General features: G+C 44.9%; 1 protein-coding gene across 8 annotated transcripts in view; it reads right to left on the bottom strand.

The window, feature by feature from the left end:
* The window catches only part of PTPN3 (protein tyrosine phosphatase non-receptor type 3), a 1297151-nt gene that overhangs the window by 118271 nt on the left and 1154292 nt on the right, over window positions 1–24588 (bottom strand). For 7 of the 8 annotated variants that reach the window (XM_044294784.1, XM_044294789.1, XM_044294786.1 and 4 more), the window contains one exon: window positions 21820–21948. The exons of the other annotated variant lie outside the window; for it this stretch is intronic. In XM_044294784.1, the coding sequence (XP_044150719.1) occupies window positions 21820–21948 (129 nt within the window). The remainder of the gene's footprint in view (window positions 1–21819; window positions 21949–24588) is intronic. 8 annotated transcript variants of the gene reach the window in all.

Raw genomic sequence — 24588 nt, 5'->3', positions numbered from 1 at the left:
GATTATGGCCATGACGGAACAAAAAGTTCTGCAATACATTAAACGTGAAAAGAAATACAGAACGGTCACTAAATGTATTGATCCGCTCCAACTTATCACATTGGCATCTGTGTGCATGGCTATGTATCGGTTTAAATTTCTACCCAAAAATACCATAGCAATTGTCCCTGCAGATAATTACCACAAGACCCAGAAACGGTTTTCAACACCCGCTATACAGTGGCTCATGTACCTTGAACAAGTTTGGTAAATATTTTTTTCAACGGGTATGCTTTTGTTTGAATTTCATTTTTATCACGGGTGTCCTGTGTGCTGTCCTGTGTGTGCTGGATAGAAAAAATACTGAAAAAGAAGAAAGCTCGGGGTAAAACGTTGTGTTTTGTAAAGTGTATAGGATACCCTGACAAGTTTAACTCTTGGGTGCCTGAAAAACAGTTGATGCGTCTGTAAACTATGGAGGACGGATCGTTTTTTATCACGCTGCCCTGCAACGCATCCGCCAAACTTTATCCCGAAAACAGCATCACGGATTACACCACTAAGTTAGCAAAAGAGGTCCATCTTCGCGGCCCTTACGAAGTGGCTTTAGTGGAGATTCCGTATGCACATACGTGGGAAACCTTCGGCCCCGGAGATGGTGTATTCTACGTCGCGCAGCGCGACGAGCCGATCAACAAGCTTTTTGTTAAATCGGGCTATTACTCCAATATGCACAATCTCATCAAAGCCATTAATAGCAAAATTGAATCTATAAAAATACCTCCCGATCAACTGCGTCTAAGATACGACGATATTGACAGAACCATTTATGTACTGAATTCAGCAGCAAACAAGTTCATGCCTTGTGTGAAGTTGGGGAATATTTTGGGGCTGCCGGGGTATTCGCAAGCTCCATCGCTCAAGAATGCAGACACTGAGCACATCACTCTCCGCTACAAAGGACCCAGCTTACCTGTTTTAGAACATCATGCTGGTGGTATAAAGGGGCTTGCTCCAGATTCATCAAAAGAGAAAAAAAAATAATCCCGATATTAAAGCCGGTTTTTATACAATGTTTGTTTGTACAGATATCGTCCAACATCAACTTGTTGGCGATAGTTACGTACAACTTTTAAGAACTGTCGAGTTAGGCGGTAAAAATGGTGAGCTAGTCACGCAAAAGTATCTCCGGACGGATTATATACCTGTTTGTAAACATCATTTTGACACGGTTACAATATCGATACTCACGGATTAGGCTAAACCTGTTAAATTCAAATACGGCAAGACTATTGTGCGATTTCACTTTAGACCGCGCGCTGTGACGACGCACTAAAATGTTGTCCCAGAGAGTGTACGGTGACCCGGACGCATATATACGCATTATTACATAACGCAAGCCGGTCATGGTTTGGACGGATTTCACGGTACCGAACTCATGCATGGTTCTGGCCTCGCCGGGTTATTTCGGGGTCTGTACCGTCGTGTCGTTCCCCTATTTAAGAAAGGTGTGGAGCTTGTAAAGCCGCATGTGAAAACAGCCTCTCGTAACATCGCTAAAGACGTTGTCACTACGGCTTCGACCGCCTTTATGGATCGTATAAATAGGTCGACGCAGCGCCAGGAGGGCTCTGGTGTTGTACAAATGCGTAAAAAATGCGTAAAAGAAAACGTGAACGCGCTGCCATTGTCTTACCAACTTTTATGAATAAAGTAGCACAACCTAAGAGATGTCGCCGCCAGAAAACAAGAAGTCGCTCACCGAGCGACATCTTCTAGTTAGACGCTATGGCTTTCGTGCATGAAGCATCCGCTGAGTACGCCAAATTAGAGTTGGATATCTTTCAAATACCGCCTACACAAACAAGCATTGAAAAATCGTTTTATGTAGAGGTGCAGCCAATCGCCGCAATCACTGACAATGCCCCTTTGGAATTCTACATCACGGGCAGCGGTGAATATTATTACGACCTTAATAACACATTGTTACACGTCGTATGCAAAATCGTTAGTCCTGATAACACACCCGTACCAGAAGGATCCCGCGTTGCACTTATTAACTACCCTATAGCGAGTCTTTTTAATCAACTGGATATAACGCTCAGCGACACGTTGATTTAAAGAAGCGACAACCTTTATACGCATAGAGCGTATATAGAGTCCCTAATCAATTATAATTCACAAACTTTAGCATCCCAATTTACAGCCGGTTTATTCTATAAAGACACAGCAAGACATCATGATGAACGGGTTTTCGGCGGGCGTAATGTCGGTTTCAGCAAGAGAGCACAGTATTCCGCCCGCTCTAGAAGTGTGGAATTAATGGGCCCCATTTACGCCGATATATTTAATCAACCAAAGTTAATACTGAACGGTTTAGATCTAAAGATAAAATTGACCAGAAACAAAGACACTTTCTGCCTTATGTCGGCCGAGGCGCCCCATTTTAAAATCCAAATACAGCACGCTTCCCTGTTTGTCAAAAGAGTACAAGTATCGCCCGCTGTAAGAATCGGTCACAGTCGCGCTCTGTTAACAGCTAACGCAAATTACTTGATCGATCGGGCGTCGCTTAAAGTGTATAGCGTACCCGCCTGTACTCGCATATGTAACCACGAGAATCTTTTCCTCGGAAACCTACCAAAAACAGTAATACTAGCGTTTGTGGATAACAAATCATTTTCCGGGAGTTACCAAAGAAATCCTTTGTGCTTCAACCACTATAATGTGAATTATGCCGGCCTTATATTTGGATGGTCAACTTTAGAGAACAAAACTATTATACAGAGCCAATTGAATTAAATATACAGACACCTTCTTATACCAGCATCTGGTGCGTCGGGAAACTAAATACAGAGACAACATCTGGTCATTGAAGTCCACCCCTCCCATGTGAAGGTTATAGTGGTGGACTGAGAGGGGCTTTTTAATGACTCTGGTTGCTCGCTCAATTTGGATTGTCGTGTCTGCGTGAATGGAGGAGAGCATGTAAACGTCACGCTTGTCTCTCCATTTCACCGCAAGCAGTTCTTCGTTACACAAAGCAGCCCTCTCCCCCCTTGCAAGATGGGTGGTAACGAGCCGTTGGGGGAAGCCCACACGACTAGTTTGCGCGGTGCCACAGCAGCCAATCTGTTCTAGAAACAAATGCCTGAAGAGGGCCACACTTGTGTAGAAATTGTCCACATAAAGATGGTAACCCTTGCCAAATAACCTGGGACACCAAGTCCCAGACTGTCTTCCCACTGCTCCCCAGGTAGTCAGGGCAGCCGACCGGCTCCAGGGTCTGTTATTATAAAGTTATTAAAATTATTGCATTGTGGCCTGTTTTTTTTTTTTTTTTTTTACCTTCCAGGTGGACCAACCGATCGACTAGCTGCAGCACTGATGTGCATTCTGACAGAAGCATTGCGCTGCTGTCAGATTACACACAAGTTGGTGTATGCGGCGCTGCAAGATGAGATTTCTCCTCTGCAGTAAAAGATACGTTTGCCGAGGCATATAAGCTGAGGAGATGGCGGTGTTCATATGCTTTGGCAAACACTTTGTATATAAAAAAAAAATAAAAAATCCCGGCAATGATTTATTCATCCACATCGATTTATGTGAATGGAGAAATCTGGTTTGCCAGGGCATACGAGCTAAGTGGGTATGGATGTTGGACGGAGCTCCTATGTCCTGGCAGACTCCTTTCCCCTCCTTTTTTTGGGGGGCAGAGATTTTTTCATCCACATTGATCGATGCGAATGAAGAAATCTGTGCCATTCATTTTTTTTTCTTTCAGCCCAGAGAAAACGCTATAACTTTTACCCAAACCATTTTTCTTTTTTTTACCCAAACATTTTTTTTTTCTCAAAGGCATGTAGAACAATAAATTTAGCGAAAAATTTATATATGGATGTCTTTTTTTTTGCTAAATTTTACAACTGAAAGTGAAAAATGAAATTTTTTTGCAAAAAAATCGTTAAATTTCGATTAATAACAAAAAAAGTAAAAATGTCAGCAGCAATGAAATACCACCAAATGAAAGCTCTATTAGTGAGAAGAAAAGGAGGTAAAATTAATTTGGGTGGTAAGTAGCAATAAACGGTGAAAATAGTGTAGTGCAGAAGTGTAAAAAGTGGCCTGGTCATTAAGGGTGTTTCAGCTAGGGGGGTTGAAGTGGTTAATCACCTGGGGGACAAGGCATTTTAATTGGGGAGCAAGACACTTTACCCAGATCTTCAGATACAAATTCAAAAGGGAGATTGGTGTATCACTACTGCATAATTGTGGATCTTAGACATCCTTCAGAATAAAGGCTAAATGGGTCTCCTGAGCCTGTTTTGGAAGTGATCCTCCAGTCAAAACGGTATTGCATAAAGTGGTTAGATATAGAATTGGAAAAACTTGGACTTTTTTGTTGTAAGCTAGGGAGAATCATTGAGTCCTGGGCTTTTACCTTTGGGGAAGCTATATATAATCTGCTTAAAAGGATTGTCCCCTTTTTTCTATTGAAGACATATCCTCAGGATAGGTCATCAATAGAGATTAGATAGGTTTTGAAAAATTCAATTGTGCCAATTCACCAAACTTCAACAAGAAATTTGATTTGTTCTAAACTAACTTGTCATGAATCAAGATAAATCAGGTATACCCAGGGCACTCTGCCTAATCATATTCATCTCACTTGGTGGCCCAAACTCAGTGTGAAGGTTTGTAATAATATATTGCAGGAAAAGTGAATCACTATGTGCATTACGTTCTAGTGCACCCACATTCATACTTAATCCGTTCTGTAGGTACTGTGCCATCAGTATTACAGGGAGGTGTAATTTATCTCCATCTACGTTACTGTGCAATGCACCAAGAGTCATAGATAATCACTTCTGATAAACAATAAGAAAATCATACAGTAGCCTTAAGTAAAGCAAAACAACCCATGTGCGCCCCTGCAGGAACTGTGTCCAAATGGCTCCTTAGTGGAACAAAATAAAGAAAGGCAGCGTCAATAAAGTAGTGGAGAAAAAAAAGTTATTTTAATGCAAGTTGTGGCAGTCCAAACACATGCTTTTTAATCCCTTTTATTGGCTATAGATTTACTGTGCATCAGTCTTACATGTCAATGATAGCATCAGGTCTAATTCATCTCAATTGACTTAATACTGCAGTGCCCCAAGATTCAAGTAGAGGCTTCATAACAAAGTGGGGAAGGGTGGCAGCAGTAGCAGCAGTAACAGAGGCAATAGTGGTCCCATGATATGGTGGGGAGGGGGCAAAAACTGTGAAAATAATGGCCCCATAAAAGAGTAGGCATGGGGGCCAACAGCAGTGGCAGTAATAGGGAAATAGTGGCCCCATGACCGAGTGAGGAGGGGGACCAGCAGCAGTGACAGTGACAATAGTGGCCCCTTGACAGAGTGGGAGGGGGGGCAGCAGCAGTGGCAGTAAGCCTGGGTTCACATCAAGTTTTTCCCATCTGTTTAACGTATACAAAAAACATGCACGTGAAACAGATGCCACAGACTGATACTATACAGTGGCATCCGTTTACCACTGTTCCACTGTAAAAACAAAACAAAAGAACTCTACCATTGTCAAAAAAAGTATACTTTTTATTTACCGGACTGTGCAGGATACAAGAACTGTTCTGCATTTATTCTAGTATATATTTTTCTTTCTGTACTGAAATAGGCCACTCAACGCTTTTGCCACAAATAACTACACCAATGAAATGGATATATATTTTTCTTTCTGTACTGAAATAGGCCACTAAACTTTTTCAACACATATAACTGCAGTGAACTGAGAATATATTTTTCTTTTTGTACTGAAATAACTGCACCAGTGAAGTACATATATATTTCCCCCATCGCCTATGACATCACCCTTGGATAGTGTCCGCTCCCTCCTCAGGACAGGGACAGGAACAGGAACCAAAACCACTTTAAAAGAAGGGATAAACCCCCTACACGCCAGTTCTGTTTCCTGTCCTAAGGGACAGGGTTGGATATCCACAGCCATGAGGATCTAAGGAGTTGCGGGCGCCCCATGTATTTAATTATAAGAAGTGCTTACCTGGCAGCGTAAGACTTCTGAGGAAGTCGCTGCAGAGCCTGAGCCTCTGACTCTTCCTTCCGCTCCGGTCCCTTCTTGGTTCGGGAGGTTCGCATGCCTCCCGGACATCTGCGGCCATGTCCGCATGTTTGGCTGCCGGCTTTTGACGCACTTCCGGTTTCCGGCAGTAGGAGGAAGCGCAAAGCTGTAGACCGGAAGTAGGGGGATCCAGGGTGCGTCCGGCAGAGTTAAAAAGTTCAGCCAGCTCATACTGCTAGCCGGAGAAGAAGCTAGCAGTCTGTTTCTCCATTTTTGGCTACTACAGCGTGTGACCATGGAGCAGACACAGCGCGCAGATCGCACTGAAACCACCAATAAATCGTCGGCACCATGGTGGGGTAAGAGGGGTGAATACACCATAAACTCTAATGTTGCAGTTTCTTATGGGGCTATTTTTCTGTTTGTAGGTCTTCAAGGAGAGTAGAAGGGTCTCCAGATCTAAGGATACAGGGTGTGCTATATGTAAGAAAAAGTTACCCTCGGGCTGGGGAAAGCCTATCTGTCAGACCCGTGTAAGCAAGTTATTGGAGGATGAGGCCCCATCTCTTATGACCAGTCTTAAACAGATGATCCGGGATGAAGTTAAGGAGTCAATGAAGGAGTTGGTTAACAGCCTCTAAGAAGATCGCCCCAGCACCTCTGCAGCCGCCTCTATTCCCCTCTCCAGCGATCACAAATTACTGTCAGGATTGGAGGAAGATGGAGAAAGACTGTCATTGGATGAATCCTTTGATGATCATGTAGCGGGAAGGGTTGTCAGAGCCACCATGGGGTTAGACGATTATAACGCACCACAGTCTGTACGGGACTCTATGTTTGAGGGCCTGGGTCAAAAAAAAAATTAAGGGCTTTGATGTACATGAAAATATTACTGTTGTTATCAATAGGGAATGAAGTAAGCCAGATAGTAGATTTTTTTTTCCCTCTTCCATAAAACGTAAATATCCATTTGATGAGGAAGTCTCTGCTTGTTGGGACAGGGCCCCAAAACTAGATGCCCCATTCGCTAAGATTTCCAAAAAAAGCGGCCCTTCCATTTGAAGACACAGGCTCCCTAAAGGACCCCATGGATAAAAGCTGGGAAGCTACGGCGGGAGCTTTTAGACCTGCCATTGCAGCCACTTCCGTGGCTAGATCCCTGAAAATTTGGATGAAAGATTTAGAGAATCATATAAAGGAAGGAACCCCACCTGTTGTCTTCATTTCCCACTATTTTTAATGCCATTGATTTTCTAGCTGATGCGTCGACAGATTCGTTAAAATTTTCTGCTAGAGCTTCCGCCCTATCTAATTTAGCATGTAGAGCCATTTGGTTGAAGGACTGGAGGGGAGATTCTACCTCCAAAGCCAAACTATGCACTATTCCATGTCAGGGAGAATTTTTGTTTGGCCCGGTCTTGGATGATTTGCTTGAGAAGGCCTCAGACAGAAAGAAGGGGTTCCCTTCCACTAGTCAGCAACCTCCTAACAGACCCTGCCGTTCTCAGACAAATAAGGGTGGCTATGGGAGAAAGGAGGTGTCTAGGCAAACTTCAGGTACTACCAGAAGGTCCAAGGGATATCTTCCTTTTTTCCGGAGCAGAGGCCTCAAAGAAGCAGCCACAATGACGCCAAGACACTGGTAGGAGGTCGGCTTTCTAACTTTGCAGAACAGTGGTAAAAGATATCAAACAGCCCATGGATAATACCCATCCTAAGTGAGTTCTACAAGATACATTTTCAGAGGTTGCCGCCAGGACGATTCATTATAACAGATTATCATTCAAGTCCTCGGAAACAGGCAGCCATAGTTTCAGAGGTATTTTCCCTATTAGAAAATAATGTTCTGTTGGAAGTCCCAGTGTAGGAAAGAACAGAAGGGTTTTATTCAACTCTCTTTTTTGTAAAGAAGGCTCCTACCATACAATAATAAATTTGAAACTTCTGAGCCAGTTTCTAGTGTACGAAAGATTTCGTATGGAAACAATCAAGTTGGTGATTTTAAATCTGTTTCCAAATTGTTTTACGGCGTCCCTGGATCTCAGAGATGCCTACTACCATGTCCCTATACATCCCAGTCATCAAAAGTAACTAAGGGTAGCGGTTCAGTTGGAGGACAGGGTCCTGCATGTGCAATTTTGGGCTCTCCCCTTCGGGTTGTCACCGGCCCCCAGGGTATTCACAAAGATTATAGCAGAGATGATGGCCCATTTGAGGGAAAAGGATTTAGTCGTTATCCCATATCTAGATGACTTTCTCCTTCTCTCTCAGACATTCACACAGCTGGAGGAGCAGATGTCATGGTTCAGGGAAGTATTGGACAGATTAGGATAGGATCTAAAAGAAGAAAAGTCCAGTTTGATTCCGAGACAGTTGTGCACCTTTTTAGGGATGACCCTAGATTCCAGGTCATAGATGTGCCTGCTTCTCCTTCACAAAGCCTGTCTGATCAGATCCAGAGTTCAGTACCTGTTTTTCCATCAGTCCATTTCCCTAAGACAATCCATGTCAGTTTTAGGGCTTATGACAGCTGCCATTCCGGGGGGTGGCGTGGGCCCAGTTCCACTCGAGACCACTCCAACGGCAGATTCTGAAAGTCTGGGACGGGAGTCCTTTGTCTCTGGACTCAGAGATTCATTTATCGCCCCAGACGCTTTCCTCACTGGAGTGGTGGATGAATCTATCGAACCTCCAGGGGGGAATTCCGTGGCAGAGACAAGATGTCTTACTCCTGACCACAGATGCAAGTCCTTATGGTTGGGGGGCCCACATAGAATCCCTCCTTCTTCAGGGATCTTGGGATCTAGAGATTCAGTCCCAATCTCACGATTTCAGTGAGCTATACGCCATCTGGATTGCCTTGAAGGAGAGTCTCCAAGTAATAAGAGGCAGGAATGTAAAAATGTATTCAGACAACAGGACTGCGGTGGCATACATCAACAGACAGGGGGGTGCCAGATCCCCAAGTCTAATGTCCCTCAGTCAAAAGATCTTTTGTCTGGCAGAGGATTCTCTCTTGTCAATTTCTGCAGTACATCTGAGAGGAAGGGACAATGTGACAGCAGACTTTGCCATCATCTGCATCAAGGAGAATGGTCTTTGGTCCAGCAGATATTCAACAAGATAGTTGCTTTATGGGGTCTCCCAGTGACAGACCTCTTTGCCACCAAAATCAACAGGAAGGTAAAGAGGTTCTTCTCTCTTTTTCCAGAAGAGCATCCATCAGCGGTGGATGCTCTAGCTAAATCATAGAGAGAGGGACTTCTTTATGCTCTTCCCCCATTAAAATTATTGCCAAGAATCCTGAAAAAGGTAAGGGAGGAAAGTGCTCTAGTCATCATAATAGCTCCCTTCTGGCCCAGGAGGGTTTGGTTTTCCTGGCGCCGCAAAATGTCAGTTACTCCCTTGGGTTCTTCCAGTCTTCCCTGGGTTTCTAGCTCAGGGTCCCATCCTTCACCCAGCGGTAGAGAATCTTTATTTGACTGCCTGGCTTTTGAAAGGCAGATTTTAAGGAAGAAGGGGTTATCAGAGGAGGTAGTTAACACTCTATTGGCAAGTCGCAAGAGAGTCATGTCCAAGATCTACTTACGTGTTTGGAGGGCCTTTTGTATATTCGCAAATAAACCAGTAAATGTACTTGAAGCGCCTGATTTACCTCTAGTGTTAGATTTTCTACAGGAAGGCTGGAGGAGGAATCTTAGGCCTAGTACTTTAAAGGTAGAGATTTCGGCCTTAAGTGCTCTTTTTGAGTTCAGGCTGGCTGAGCACCCTTGGATAAAAAGATTTATAACGGCAGTCTCAAGGTTTGCTCCAGTCCATAGCGTTAATAAAAAAATCTGGTACTTTCTGCCCTTACGTCAGATCCCTTTGAACCCATTCAGGCTAGCTCCATAAAGGTTTTAACATTAAAATTTGCCTTTTTTACTAGCTATTACATCAGCTAGGAAAGTGAGTAAGATTTCGGCCTTTTCTATTGAAAAGCCGTATTTGAATATTTTGGAGGATCGGGTGGTAATTTCACCAGATTAAGGGTCAAGTCCTGGGAAAAAAAAGTGTGGGAACTCACCCAAGATCCACTGCCACCCCAACCTTGGCCTCAGGGGGTGCTGACAGGCTTGGCCTCAGGGGTGCTGGCTCGCTTGGCTGGGCAGAAGGAGTGTGGGAGACTGTGAGGCCTCAGGTCAGACCACCAATGTTAATCAGACCTCAGAAAACAGCCCCAATAAGATTCCCAATGTTATTAAGACCTAAATAAGACCTGAGATCACACCTCAGCTCAGACCCCAATATGAATGACCCCCAATCAGACCTCAGATAAGAGCCCCATGCCTCATAGCAGCCCCCAGTAGCCTCATAGCAGCCCCCAGTAGCCTTATAGCACCCCCAGTAGCCTTATAGCAGCCCCCAGTAGCCTTATATCAGCCCCCAGTAGCCTCATTGCAGCCCCCAGTAGCCTCTCCATCAGCCCCCAGTAGCCTCTCCATCAGCACCCAGTGTCTCTCCATCAGCCCCCAGTGTGCCCCCCCCCCCTCCCTGGTATTAAAATCATTGGTTGGCAGTGCGCCTTCCCGTATTAAAATCATTGGTGGGCAGTACACCCTCCCCGGTATTAAAATTATTGGTGGGCAGTACACCCTCCCCGGTATTAAAATTATTGGTGGGCAGTGCGCCCCCAGTATTAAAATCATTGGTGGGCAGTGCGCCCTCCCCCCGGTATTAAAATCATTGGTCAGTTACTCAGCAGCATTATGCTTACATGCTCTGCGGCCGCCCGACACTCCTTCTTGTAACTCACAGGTCTGTGCAGCGCATTGTTTAGTTCTCCACGCCCTGGGCAGAAAGGGCCTCTGCCTCCATAGAGCAAATTTGTAGAGCTGCCACCTGGAGTTCTCCTCTCACGTTTTTTAGGCATTACAGGCTTCAGTTACCCTCTAATGAGGGTATAGCATTTGGACGTAAGGTCCTTCAGGCAGTTGTCCCTCATTAATGTCATCTCGTTTATAGATCCAAGGGTGCTGTCATAGGCAAGGGGGGAAATATGTCATTACACTTACCAGTAATTGTTTTTCCTTGAGCCTATGACAGCACCCGCTTAATTACCTTCCCCAAAAATGTATAAAAAATGTATAAGTATAGAAAAGTTGTTATGAGATGTTTGTGTTTCCTTAGTTCTTGAAATAGTAATGGCGTGTAGGGGGTTGATCCCTCCTTTTAAAGTGGTTGTGGTTCCTGTTTCCTGTCCTGAGGGGGGGTGGACACTATCCAAGGGTGCTGTCATAGGCTCAATGAAAAAAGATTACCGTTGTGTGTAATCACAATATATAGGCCGCTAAAAGCTTTTGCCCCAAATAACTGCACCAGTGAAGTGCATATTGTAGGAAAGCGCAAGGGTCAGTCATTGACGGAAGGTATGTGTCACCGAAGTTCCTGGCCTTGGTGAAGTAAGAGCAGGTATTTTCAGGTGTCAGCGGCAGCTAATGCTGATTGACAATTTCCTATTTTAGTATGGCTCTTACTGGGAGTAGTCAAAAGCGCTGGGTGGGTGACTACTCCCCACGTTCCAGGCCGGGTCTTGACTGGCCTATTAAAGCTGGGAGTGATTACCTCTCTCTGAAAGAGGAGCTCTGGCAATCGCTGATGTGGGAACTGAGCTCTGTACTGGGCTGAAAAGCTGAGACCTGTGTGTTGGGAGGGCAGGTCCGTGGCGTTCTGGACGCACAGCATCACAAGCGGTGCACGCCATCACCCACAACATTTAAACTGGGGCTAAGTGACCGCCCAGAATCCAGCAGACAACATGCATCTGATACTAAGGTACACTCGCTATCTGTGACATCTACTCTATATAATGGGTCCATATATATGTATACTTAGGTTCTTAGGTCCACGTCTACGTCTATTTATGTACCTTACTGAGCGGATGCCCCAGACCTCAGCTATCACAGGCACAGGCACCTATGCGTTTGATATGCTCTCTGATTACCACAAGAATACACATATATTCCCCATACGCCGCTAAATGTGTTTCCATACTGAAATCAGTACTTCTTGTGCCCTATAGGCTACATATAAAATCACTCTTAATAGCCTGTGATGCTCTGCAATCCTTTGCTGTCTGTGTAATTGCATTTATCTACAGCTGGTATCGCATTAACAGCAGCTGCTCCTCTGTATATTACACTGTAATGTGATTTGCATTTATATATTCCGTATGAATTTTCTGACATCTTTTATACATGTCACTAATTGTACTAATTGAAAATATTCAATTAATTATGCACAAATACCCATGTGTACTATATTTTCTACTTTGCCCCAGGCTGTGAGCAAGGTCCTGTGATAGGACCGAAACGTTGGCCAGTTTATACTATTTATTCCTGGATGGATTTGATTCAACCGTATATAACGAGTGCCGTGGTTTATCTCTACTATATTGTGAGGGCAGGTCACCTAAAACCTGCATTTGGACTGCTGGAGGCAGAACCGCGGACAAGGTGACGTTTTTGTTATGGACAGACTTTCTACTCGGTGTGAACAAACACCAACCTTGCAAAGAGTGTTTTTGTTTGACCTTATGTGTGAATAAACACGGACATTTGAATGAGGAACTTGCACTTTGCCTCTGTACTGCACCCGCTGATCCCAACTACCAGAGCGAATCCACACAATATATATTTTTCGTTCTGTACTGAAATGGGCCACTAAACGCTTTCAACACAAATAACTGAAAAAGTGAACTGAGAATATATTTTTTCTATTTGTACTGAAATAGACCACTAAACGCTTTTACGACAAATAACTGCACCAGTGAAGTGCGTATATATTTTTCTTTCTGTACTAAAATAGGCCACTAAATGCTTTTACCAAAAATAAATGCAACAGTGAACTGCGTATATATATTTTTTGCACTGAAATATGCCACTAAACTTTTTCACCGCAAATAACTGCAACAGTGAACTGCGCATATATTTTTCTTTTAGTACTGAAATACGTCACTAAACGCTTTCACCGCAAATAACTTCAACAATCACCTGCGTATATACTTTTCTTTTTGCACTGAAATACATCACTAAATGCTTTCACTGCAAACAACTGACACAGCAAACTGCATATATTTTTTTTCTTTTTGTACTGAAATAGACCACTAAACGCTTTTACCAGAAATAACTGCACCAGTTAAGTGCGTATATATTTTTCTTTCTGTACCGAAATAGGCCACTAAACGCTTTCAACACATATAACTGCAGAAGTTTACTGAGAATATATTTTTCTCTTTGTACTGAAATAGGCCACTAAACGCTTTTATCAGAAATAACTGCACCAGTGAAGTGCGTAAATATTTTTCTTTCTGTACTGAAATAGACCACTAAATGCTTTTACCACAAATAACTGCACCAGTGAACTGCGAATAAATTTTTCTTTTTGCACTGAAATACGTCACTAAACACTTTCACTGCAAATAACTTCAACAATCACCTGCGTATATACTTTTCTTTTTGTACTGAAATACATCACTAAATGCTTTCACTGCAAACAACTGACACAGCAAACTGCATATATAGTTTTCTTTTTGTACTGAAATATGCCACTAGACGCTTTCCCTACATATACAAGGTGCACATAGGGTCATTCAGAATAACTTCACACACACGCTACTGTGCATTTCCAAGTCTAATTCTGTTAGTAAATCCATACCGGTCACCCAGCGCCTAAATACTAGGCCTCAAATTTATATCCCGCTAAATCTCTCGTTACCGCTGTACTGTTGTGGCTGGGAAAGTTATTTAGTGTCCGTCAAAGCACATTTTTTGTTCTGGGTTAAAATACAATTCCCAATTTAGCAATTTCATAATTTAGTGGTTTCTGCTATATCAGAGCTATTTGAAATCTATCCCTAAAAGGGTATATAATATTCAAGGTGCAAATAGGGTCATTCAGAATAACTTCACACACACGCTACTGTGCATTTCCAAGTCTAATTCTGTTAGTAAATCCATACTGGTCACCCAGCGCCTAAATACTAGGCCTCAAATTTATATCCCGCTAAATCTCTCGTTACCGCTGTACTGTTGTGGCTGGGAAAGTTATTTAGTGTCCGTCAAAGCACATTTGTTTGTTCTGGGTTGAAATACAATTCCCAATTTAGCAATTTCATAATTTAGCGGTTTCTGCTATATCAGAGCTATTTGAAATCTATCCCTAAAAGGGTATATAATATTCAAGGTGCACATAGGGTCATTCAGAATAACTTCACACACACGCTACTGTGCATTTCCAAGTTTAATTCTGTCAGTAAATCCATACCGGTCACCCAGCGCCTAAATACTAGGCCTCAAATTTATATTCAGCTGAATTTGAATACAATACATTGGGCCAAATAATATTTTTGTTGTTGTGGTGAACCATAACAATGAGGAAAACATCTAGTAAGGGACGCAGACGTGGACATGGTCGTGGTGGTGTTAGTGGACCCTCTGGTGCTGGGAGAGGACGTGGCCGTTCTGCCACATCCACACGTCCTAGTGTACCAACTACCTCAGGTCCCAGTAGCCGCCAGAATTTACAGCGATATATGGTGGGGCCCAATGCCGTTCTAAGGATGGTAAGGCCTGAGCAGGTACAGGCATTAGTCAATTGGGTGGCCGACAGTGGATCCAGCACGTTCACATAATCTCCCACCCAGTCTTCTGCAGAAAGCGCATAGATGGCGCCTGAAAACCAACCCCATCAGTCTGTCACATCACCCCCATGCATATCAGGGAAACTGTCTGAGCCTCAAGTTATGCAGCAGTCTCTTATGCTGTTTGAAGACTCTGCTGGCAGGGTTTCCCAAGGGCATCCACCTAGCCCTTCCCCAGCGGTGGAAGACATAGACTGCACTGACGCACAACCACTTATGTTTCCTGATGATGAGGACATGGGAATACCACCTCAGTATGTCTCTGATGATGACGAAACACAGGTGCCAACTGCTGCGTCTTTCTGCAGTGTGCAGACTGAACAGGAGGTCAGGGATCAAGACTGGGTGGAAGATGATGCAGGGGACGATGAGGTCCTAGACCCCACATGGAATGAAGGTCGTGCCACTGACTTTCACAGTTCGGAGGAAGAGGCAGTGGTGAGACCGAGCCAACAGCGTAGCAAAAGAGGGAGCAGTGGGCAAAAGCAGAACACCCGCCGCCAAGAGACTCCGCCTGCTACTGACCGCCGCCATCTGGGACCGAGCACCCCAAAGGCAGCTTCAAGGAGTTCCCTGGCATGGCACTTCTTCAAACAATGTGCTGACGACAAGACCCGAGTGGTTTGCACGCTGTGCCATCAGAGCCTGAAGCGAGGCATTAACGTTCTGAACCTGAGCACAACCTGCATGACCAGGCACCTGCATGCAAAGCATGAACTGCAATGGAGTAAACACCTTAAAACCAAGGAAGTCACTCAGGCTCCCCCTGCTACCTCTTCTGCTGCTGCCGCCTCGGCCTCTTCTGCTGCTGCCGCCTCGGCCTCTTCCTCCGCCTCTGGAGGAACGTTGGCACCTGCCGCCCAGCAAACAGGGGATGTACCACCAACACCACCACCACCACCTCCGTCACCAAGCGTCTCAACCATGTCACACGGCAGCGTTCAGCTCTCCATCTCACAAACATTTGAGAGAAAGCGTAAATTCCCACCTAGCCACCCTCGATCCATTGCCCTGAATGCCAGCATTTCTAAACTACTGGCCTATGAAATGCTGTCATTTAGGCTGGTGGACACAGACAGCTTCAAACAGCTCATGTCGCTTGCTGTCCCACAGTATGTTGTTCCCAGCCGCCACTACTTCTCCAAGAGAGCCGTGCCTTCCCTGCACAACCAAGTATCCGATAAAATCAAGTGTGCACTGCGCAACGCCATCTGTAGCAAGGTCCACCTAACCACAGATACGTGGACCAGTAAGCACGGCCAGGGACGCTATATCTCCCTAACTGCACACTGGGTAAATGTAGTGGCAGCTGGGCCCCAGGCGGAGAGCTGTTTGGCGCACGTCCTACCGCCGCCAAGGATCGCAGGGCAACATTCTTTGCCTCCTGTTGCCACCTCCTCCTTCTCGGCTTCCTCCTCCTCTTCTTCCACCTGCTCATCCAGTCAGCCACACACCTTCACCACCAACTTCAGCACAGCCCGGTGTAAACTTCAGCAGGCCATTCTGAAACTCATATGTTTGGGGGACAGGCCCCACACCGCGCAGGAGTTGTGGCGGGGTATAGAACAACAGACCGACGAGTGGTTGCTGCCGGTGAGCCTCAAGCCCGGCCTGGTGGTGTGTGATAATGGGCGAAATCTCGTTGCAGCTCTGGGACTAGCCAATTTGACGCACATCCCTTGCTTGGCGCATGTGCTGAATTTGGTGGTGCAGAAGTTCATTCACAACTACCCCGACATGTCAGAGCTGCTGCATAAAGTGCGGGCCGTCTGTTCGCGCTTCCGGCGTTCACATCCTGCCGCTGCTCGCCTGTCTGCGCTACAGCGTAACTTCGGCCTTCCCGCTCACCGCCTCATATGCGACGTGCCCACCAGGTGGAACTCCACCTTGCACATGCTGGACAGACTGTGCGAGCAGCAGCAGGCCATAGTGGAGTTTCAGCTGCAGCACGCACGGGTCAGTCGCACTACAGAACAGCACCACTTCACCACCAATGACTGGGCCTCCATGCGAGACCTGTGTGCCCTGTTGCGCTGTTTCGAGTACTCCACCAACATGGCCAGTGGCGATGACGCCGTTATCAGCGTTACAATACCACTTCTATGTCTCCTTGAGAAAACACTTAGGGCGATGATGGAAGAGGAGGTGGCCCAGGAGGAGGAGGAGGAAGAGGGGTCATTTTTAGCACTTTCAGGCCAGTCTCTTCGAAGTGACTCAGAGGGAAGTTTTTGGCAACAGCAGAGGCCAGGTACAAATGTGGCCAGCCAGGGCCCACTACTGGAGGACGAGGATGAGGAGGAGGTGGAGGAGGATGAGGATGAAGCATGGTCACAGCGGGGTGGCACCCAACGCAGCTCGGGTCCATCACTGGTGCGTGGCTGGGGGGAAAGGCAGGACGATGACGATACGCCTCCCACAGAGGACAGCTTGTCCTTACCCCTGGGCAGCCTGGCACACATGAGCGACTACATGCTGCAGTGCCTGCGCAACGACATCAGAGTTGCCCACATTTTAACCTGTGCGGACTACTGGGTTGCCACCCTGCTGGATCCACGCTACAAAGACAATGTGCCCACCTTACTTCCTGCACTGGAGCGTGATAGGAAGATGCGCGAGTACAAGCGCACGTTGGTAGACGCGCTACTGAGAGCATTCCCAAATGTCACAGGGGAACAAGTGGAAGCCCAAGGCCAAGGCAGAGGAGGAGCAAGAGGTCGCCAAGGCAGCTGTGTCACGGCCAGCTCGTCTGAGGGCAGGGTTAGCATGGCAGAGATGTGGAAAAGTTTTGTCAACGCGCCACAGCTAACTGCACCACAACCTGATACGCAACGTGTTAGCAGGAGGCAACATTTCACTAACATGGTGGAACAGTACGTGTGCACACCCCTCCACGTACTGACTGATGGTTCGGCCCCATTCAACTTCTGGGTCTCTAAATTGTCCACGTGGCCAGAGCTAGCCTTTTATGCCTTGGAGGTGCTGGCCTGCCCGGCGGCCAGCGTTTTGTCTGAACGTGTATTCAGCACGGCAGGGGGCGTCATTACAGACAAACGCAGCCGCCTGTCTACAGCCAATGTGGATAAGCTGACGTTCATAAAAATGAACCAGGCATGGATCCCACAGGACCTGTCCGTCCCTTGTCCAGATTAGACATTAACTACCTCCCCTTAACCATATATTATTGGACTCCAGGGCACTTCCTCATTCAATCCTATTTTTATCTTCATTTTACCATTATATTGCGAGGCTACCCAAAGTTGAATGAACCTCTCCTCTGTCTGGGTGCCGGGGCCTAAATATATGCCAATGGACTGTTCCAATGTTGGGTGACGTGAAGCCTGATTCTCTGCTATGACATGCAGACTAATTCTCTGCTGACATGAAGCCAGATCCTCTGTTACGGGACCTCTCTCCTCTGCCTGGGTGCTGGGCCTAAATATCTGACAATGGACTGTTGCATTGGTGGCTGACGTGAAGCCTGATTCTCTGCTATGACATGCAGACTAATTCTCTGCTGACATGAAGCCAGATTATCTGTTACGGGACCTCTCTCCTCTGCCTGGGTGCTGGGCCTAAATTTATGAAAATGGATTGTTGCAGTGGTGGGTGACGTGAAGCCTGATTCTCTGCTATGATATGAAGACTGATTCTCTGCTGACATGAAGCCAGATCCTCTGTTACGGGACCTCTCTCCTCTGCCTGGGTGCTGGGCCTAAATATCTGACAATGGACTGTTGCATTGGTGGGTGACAAGAAGCCTCATTCTCTGCTATGACATGCAGACTAATTCTCTGCTGACATGAAGCCAGATTGTCTGTTACGGGACCTCTCTCCTCTGCCTGGGTGCTGGGCCTAAATATATGCCAATGGACTGTTGCAGTGGTGGCTGATATGAAGCCTCATTCTCTGCTATGACATGCAGACTAATTCTCTGCTGACATGAAGCCAGATTGTCTGTTACGGGACCTCTCTCCTCTGCCTGGGTGCTGGGCCTAAATTTATGAAAATGGACTCTTACAGTGGTGGGTGACGTGAAGCCTGATTCTCTGCTATGACATGAAGACTGATTCTCTGCTATGACATGCAGACTGATTCTCTGCTGACATGAAGCCAGATCCTCTGTTACGGGACCTCTCCCCCCCTGCCTGGGTGCTGGGCCTAAATTTATGAAAATGGACTGTTGCAGTGGTGGGTGACGTGAAGCCTGATTCTCTGCTATGATATGAAGACTGATTCTCTGCTGACATGAAGCCAGATCCTCTGTTACGGGACCTCTCTCCTCTGCCTGGGTGCTGGGCCTAAATATCTGACAATGGACTGTTGCATTGGTGGCTGACGTGAAGCCTCATTCTCTGCTATGACATGCAGACTAATTCTCTGCTGACATGAAGCCAGCTTGTCTGTTACGGGACCTCTTTCCTCTGCCTGGGTGCTGGGCCTAAATTTATGAAAATGGACTCTTACAGTGGTGGGTGACGTGAAGCCTGATTCTCTGCTATGACATGAAGACTGATTCTCTGCTGACATGAAGCCAGATTGTCTGTTACGGGACCTCTCTCCTCTGCCTGGGTGCTGGGCCTAAATATATGCCAATGGACTGTTGCATTGGTGGCTGATGTGAAGCCTCATTCTCTGCTATGACATGCAGACTAATTCTCTGCTGACATGAAGCCAGATTGTCTGTTACGGGACCTCTCTCCTCTGCCTGGGTGCTGGGCCTAAATTTATGAAAATGGACTGTTGCAGTGGTGGGTGACATGAAGCCTGATTCTCTGCTATGACATGAAGACTGATTCTCTGCTGACATGAAGCCAGATTGTCTGTTACGGGACCTCTCTCCTCTGCCTGGGTGCTGGGCCTAAATTTATGAAAATGGACTCTTACAGTGGTGGGTGACGTGAAGCCTGATTCTCTGCTATGCCATGAAGACTGATTCTCTGCTATGACATGCAGACTGATTCTCTGCTGACATGAAGCCAGATCCTCTGTTACGGGACCTCTCTCCTCTGCCTGGGTACTGGGCCTAAATTTATGACAATGGACTGTTGCAGTGGTGGCTGACGTGAAGCCTGATTCTCTGCTATGACATGAAGACTGATTCTCTGCTGACATGAAGCCAGATTGTCAGTTACGGGACCTCTCTCCTCTGCCTGGGTGCCGGGGCCTAAATATCTGAGAATGGACTGTTCCAGTGGTGGGTGACGGGAAGCCAGATTCTCTGCTATGGGACCTCTCTCCAATTCATTTTGGTTAATTTGTATTTATTTAATTTTTATTTTAATTCATTTCCCTATCCACATTTGTTTGCAGGGGATTTACCTACATGTTGCTGCCTTTTGCAGCCCTCTAGCCCTTTCCTGGGCTGTATTACAGCCGTTTTAGTGCCGAAAAGTTCGGGTCCCCATTGACTTCAATGGGGTTCGGGTTCGGGACGAAGTTCGGATCGGGTTCGGATCCCGAACCCGAACATTTTCGGGAAGTTCGACCGAACTTCTCGAACCCGAACATCCAGGTGTTCGCTCAACTCTAATTACGAATCAAATTTTTCCTGAAATTTGGATCAAATTCTACTTAGTCAGCTTCGGTTCACGCATCTCTAATTATGAGGTACAAAAAGAGCACCTTATAAAGAGATTTAAAGATAGAGGTTATCATGCAGGCCTATAAAATCGAGCTATAGCTATTATAGATAAGATATTAAAGGGATTCTGTCACAAAGTTTTGGGCTATAGAGCTGCGGACATGCACAGCTAGATCGCCGCTAGCATGTCTGCAATATATCTGTCCTATAGGGCTGTGTGCTTTTAATGTCTTTAAAAAAACATTTTATAAATATGTTAGTACAGCCCCTTGGACACATACGACACTAATTTACATATCTATAAAATCCTTTTTTAAAGACATTAAAAGCATACAGCCCTATAGGACAGATATATTGCAGACATGCTAGCGGCAATCTAGCCGTGCATGTCCGCAGCTCTATAGCCCAAAACTTTGTGACAGAATCCCTTTAAGACCAGGCTTACTTTCAGAAACAGTACAAAGTTATAATAAAATAACAAAAAAAACACATTATGTGAATAGACAGGTAACTTTTTCTACTTGCTATAGCCAAGATTTTTCTAAAGTAGTGGACATTTTTATTAATATCAATACAAAAATACTAAATAAATATCCTATTCTTTCCCCTATTCTGGAGTCAGGTTGTAATTGTGTTGCCAAAAAAAAAACATGTGGTTTAGGAAATATGATTTCTCCTTTATTTTCTAATAAAAAAGTAAACCACAATTGGTTATATATACAAGGTTGCTATAGATGTGGAAAAAAGAGCGGCCATTTATGTCAATATTTGATTAAAACAGGAAAATTATTTTATATTAAATCCTTTATGTGATATATGTGATTTCATCTGAAAAATAAAATGTGCAATATGTGGGAAGCACTATGCCAATGTGAATAGAATTTAATTCAAAGCATGTGGACGACAGTCCTTAAAATCATAGCCCCTTTGCTGATACATTAACACTGTGGATTTGCCGCCACAGATTTGTGTCCTGAAAATTTGCTGTGTTTATGTCACATGTGGACATATCCTAATATTTCCACATAGCTATAGGGTGGGCCACCAGATTCAATTCCACTGGAGGGTCAAAGGCACCCAGTCCAACAAAGTGCAATGCTTTCTTCCTCAGAAATTTTTGAAGATCCCCTTTAGTTTTGTTAGGTCTTTGGATATCCATCAGGTCAGTTTTATTTCCCCTTCCAGCTCTGACTATCACAAGGAACGGGAAGCTGTTACAAAGGTTAGAAAGCTACAGGATCAGGCTTCTGTCACCATCAGCTTCCATGCTCTGCCCCCTTTGTATCGTCTCTTGAAGCAATATAGCACTGTCTACCCTCTTGAAAAACATCTGACAAGCGAGCATCTTGTTATATTAACTCGTGACTAATAGATTACATTTTAGATCATTAATAAACTATCTATTTTCTCATATTATATTTATACTGTAGCTAAAACATAATCACAAGACAAAAAATAAGCACTATTCTCAATAAAATTTATCAAAAAGGCACCAGACTGTTACCTCTTTGTTTGTTAATGTCATTTCTCTGAAGACATAAGCGATTGTACAGTCTTCCGAGTTACATATCACATGGAAATTCCCATATTCCATCACATCAGGAGGGTCAGGCCAATACTGCTGACATTTGGTCTAAAGGAACACATCATTTATTAATTTATGGAAGCATTATATAGATTATATACCTATACATATACAACATGCAGTTTTCATAGAAGTTTTAATTCCCACATTATTAAAACTTTTTTTTATTCCCTTCTAAGTGGTTTTCCAGGAGTAAAATACTTATTACCTATTCTCAGGATAGGTTATCAATATCTTATCTGGGGGGCGGGGGTCCAACTCCCAAGAACCCAATTATCTGTTTTAAGACGCTGCAGCACTCTATTTACCGTGTAATGTGTTTACGTCTAGATAAGATGTCGCTACTACACTTGTGTACAAGAAGACTGGCACTCGCTTTAATTCACTTGCTTTATTACTGCATCAGTATATATACATGTATCTACACAGATGCAGAAATAAAGTGTTAAAGTGAGTGTCAGTGTCACACTTTGGTGTGGAAGGGAAACACCACACCGAGCATAGGAGGGGAGGGGGAAAAAGGGAATCAGGCCTGAGAACTAGAGAAGGAAGATGGACACCTCCTAGTGAAAACTCTAACCAAAATTCTCACTGACTACCAGTATTAACAGACCCCTAGGTGAGTTCGTACACAGGAATACCTAGAGTCCTATCTAGCCCTATAGGACCTGGTACTAATGGCAGGAACAAGACTACCTGTTCTTCCAAAAGGAAGGACCGACAGGAGACTTCTTCAGGCCTAATACAAACAATAGAAAAATGCAACACACAGAACCCAAACAAAATACAAAAGGGAAAGGAAAGACTTAACTTCAAAGAAGCTATGGAAGCATGAGGAACTCAGCCGAAATCCAACCACAAACAATCCACAGGCACAGAAGCTATAAACCGCACAGCATAGTGGGAGAAGCAACTATAAATAAGGAAGGTTAAATGACCACATAAGCAACACCTGGAGGCAAGGGGTGTGGCCATTACCAGAAACAACACAGACACCTATTGATCCACAAGGAAAACCTGTCAGATCAAACCACGTGTTGCCAGTCTCACAGATCTCCTGCCACCTACTGTCGCCGGGACGTCCGTATGTCTCGATATGTCCATCACAGTACCCCCCTTCTACAGGTGACCTCCGGGCACCCAGGACTGACCTTATCTGGGTGAGCCCTGTGAAAAGCTTTCACCAAATGCCTGGCATTCATGTCAGATGCCGGTACCCAAATCCTCTCCTCTGGTCCATAACCCTTCCAGTGAACAAGATACTGAAGAGACCTCCAGAGAACTCGAGAGTCAATTATCTTGGCGTTCTGAAATTCCAATCACCGTCCACCATGACAGGAGCGGGTGGCAAGGAAGATGGCTCCAACATATCTCTTCAACAAAGATTTATGAAAGACATTATGAATTTTCAGGACCTGAGGAAGTTCAAGACGAAAAGCTACAGGATTATAAATGGCAGTGATCTTATATGGACCAATAAACCTTGGACCCAACTTCAAAGATGGTATTAACAACTTAATGTTTCTTGCGGACAGCCACACAGAATCATGACTCTTAGGTCCAGACCATTCATATGTTTCCTGTCAGCCAGACGTTTATACAGGGAGTGCAGAATTATTAGGCAAGTTGTATTTTTGAGGATTTATTTTATTATTGAACAACAACCATGTTCTCAATGAACCCAAAAAACTCATTAATATCAAAGCTGAATATTTTTGGAAGTAGTTTTTAGCTTGTTTTTAGTTTTAGCTATTTTAGGGGGATATCTGTGTGTGCAGGTGACTATTACTGTGCATAATTATTAGGCAACTTAGCAAAAAACAAATATATAGCCATTTCAATTATTTATTTTTACCAGTGAAACCAATATAACATCTCAACATTCACAAATATACATTTCTGACATTGAAAACCAAAACAAAAACAAATCAGTGACCAATATAGCCACCTTTCTTTGCAAGGACACTCAAAAGCCTGCCATCCATGGATTCTGTCAGTGTTTTGATCTGTTCACCATCAACATTGCGTGCAGCAGCAACCACAGCCTCCCAGACACTGTTCAGAGAGGTGTACTGTTTTCCCTCCTTGTAAATCTCACATTTGATGATGGACCACAGGTTCTCAATGGGGTTCAGATCAGGTGAACAAGGAGGCCATGTCATTAGATTTTCTTCTTTTATACCCTTTCTTGCCAGCCACGCTGTGGAGTACTTGGACGCGTGTGATGGAGCATTGTCCTGCATGAAAATCATGTTTTTCTTGAAGGATGCAGACTTCTTCCTGTACCACTGCTTGAAGAAGGTGTCTTCCAGAAACTGGCAGTAGGACTGCGAGTTGAGCTTGACTCCATCCTCAACCCGAAAAGGCCCCACAAGCTCATCTTTGATGATACCAGCCCAAACCAGTACTCCACCTCCACCTTGCTGGCGTCTGAGTCGGACTGGAGCTCTCTGCCCTTTACCAATCCAGCCACGGGCCCATCCATCTGGCCCATCAAGACTCACTCTCATTTCATCAGTCCATAAAACCTTAGAAAAATCAGTCTTGAGATATTTCTTGGCCCAGTCTTGACGTTTCAGCTTGTGTGTCTTGTTCAGTGGTGGTCGTCTTTCAGCCTTTCTTACCCTGGCCATGTCTCTGAGTATTGCACACCTTGTGCTTTTGGGCACTCCAGTGATGTTGCAGCTC

Source organism: Bufo gargarizans, chromosome 5 (genome assembly GCF_014858855.1).
Source record: "Bufo gargarizans isolate SCDJY-AF-19 chromosome 5, ASM1485885v1, whole genome shotgun sequence".
Lineage (NCBI taxonomy): Eukaryota > Metazoa > Chordata > Amphibia > Anura > Bufonidae > Bufo > Bufo gargarizans.
Note: the sequence above shows the minus strand (reverse complement) of the source record. Positions and strands in the feature narration are given on the sequence as shown.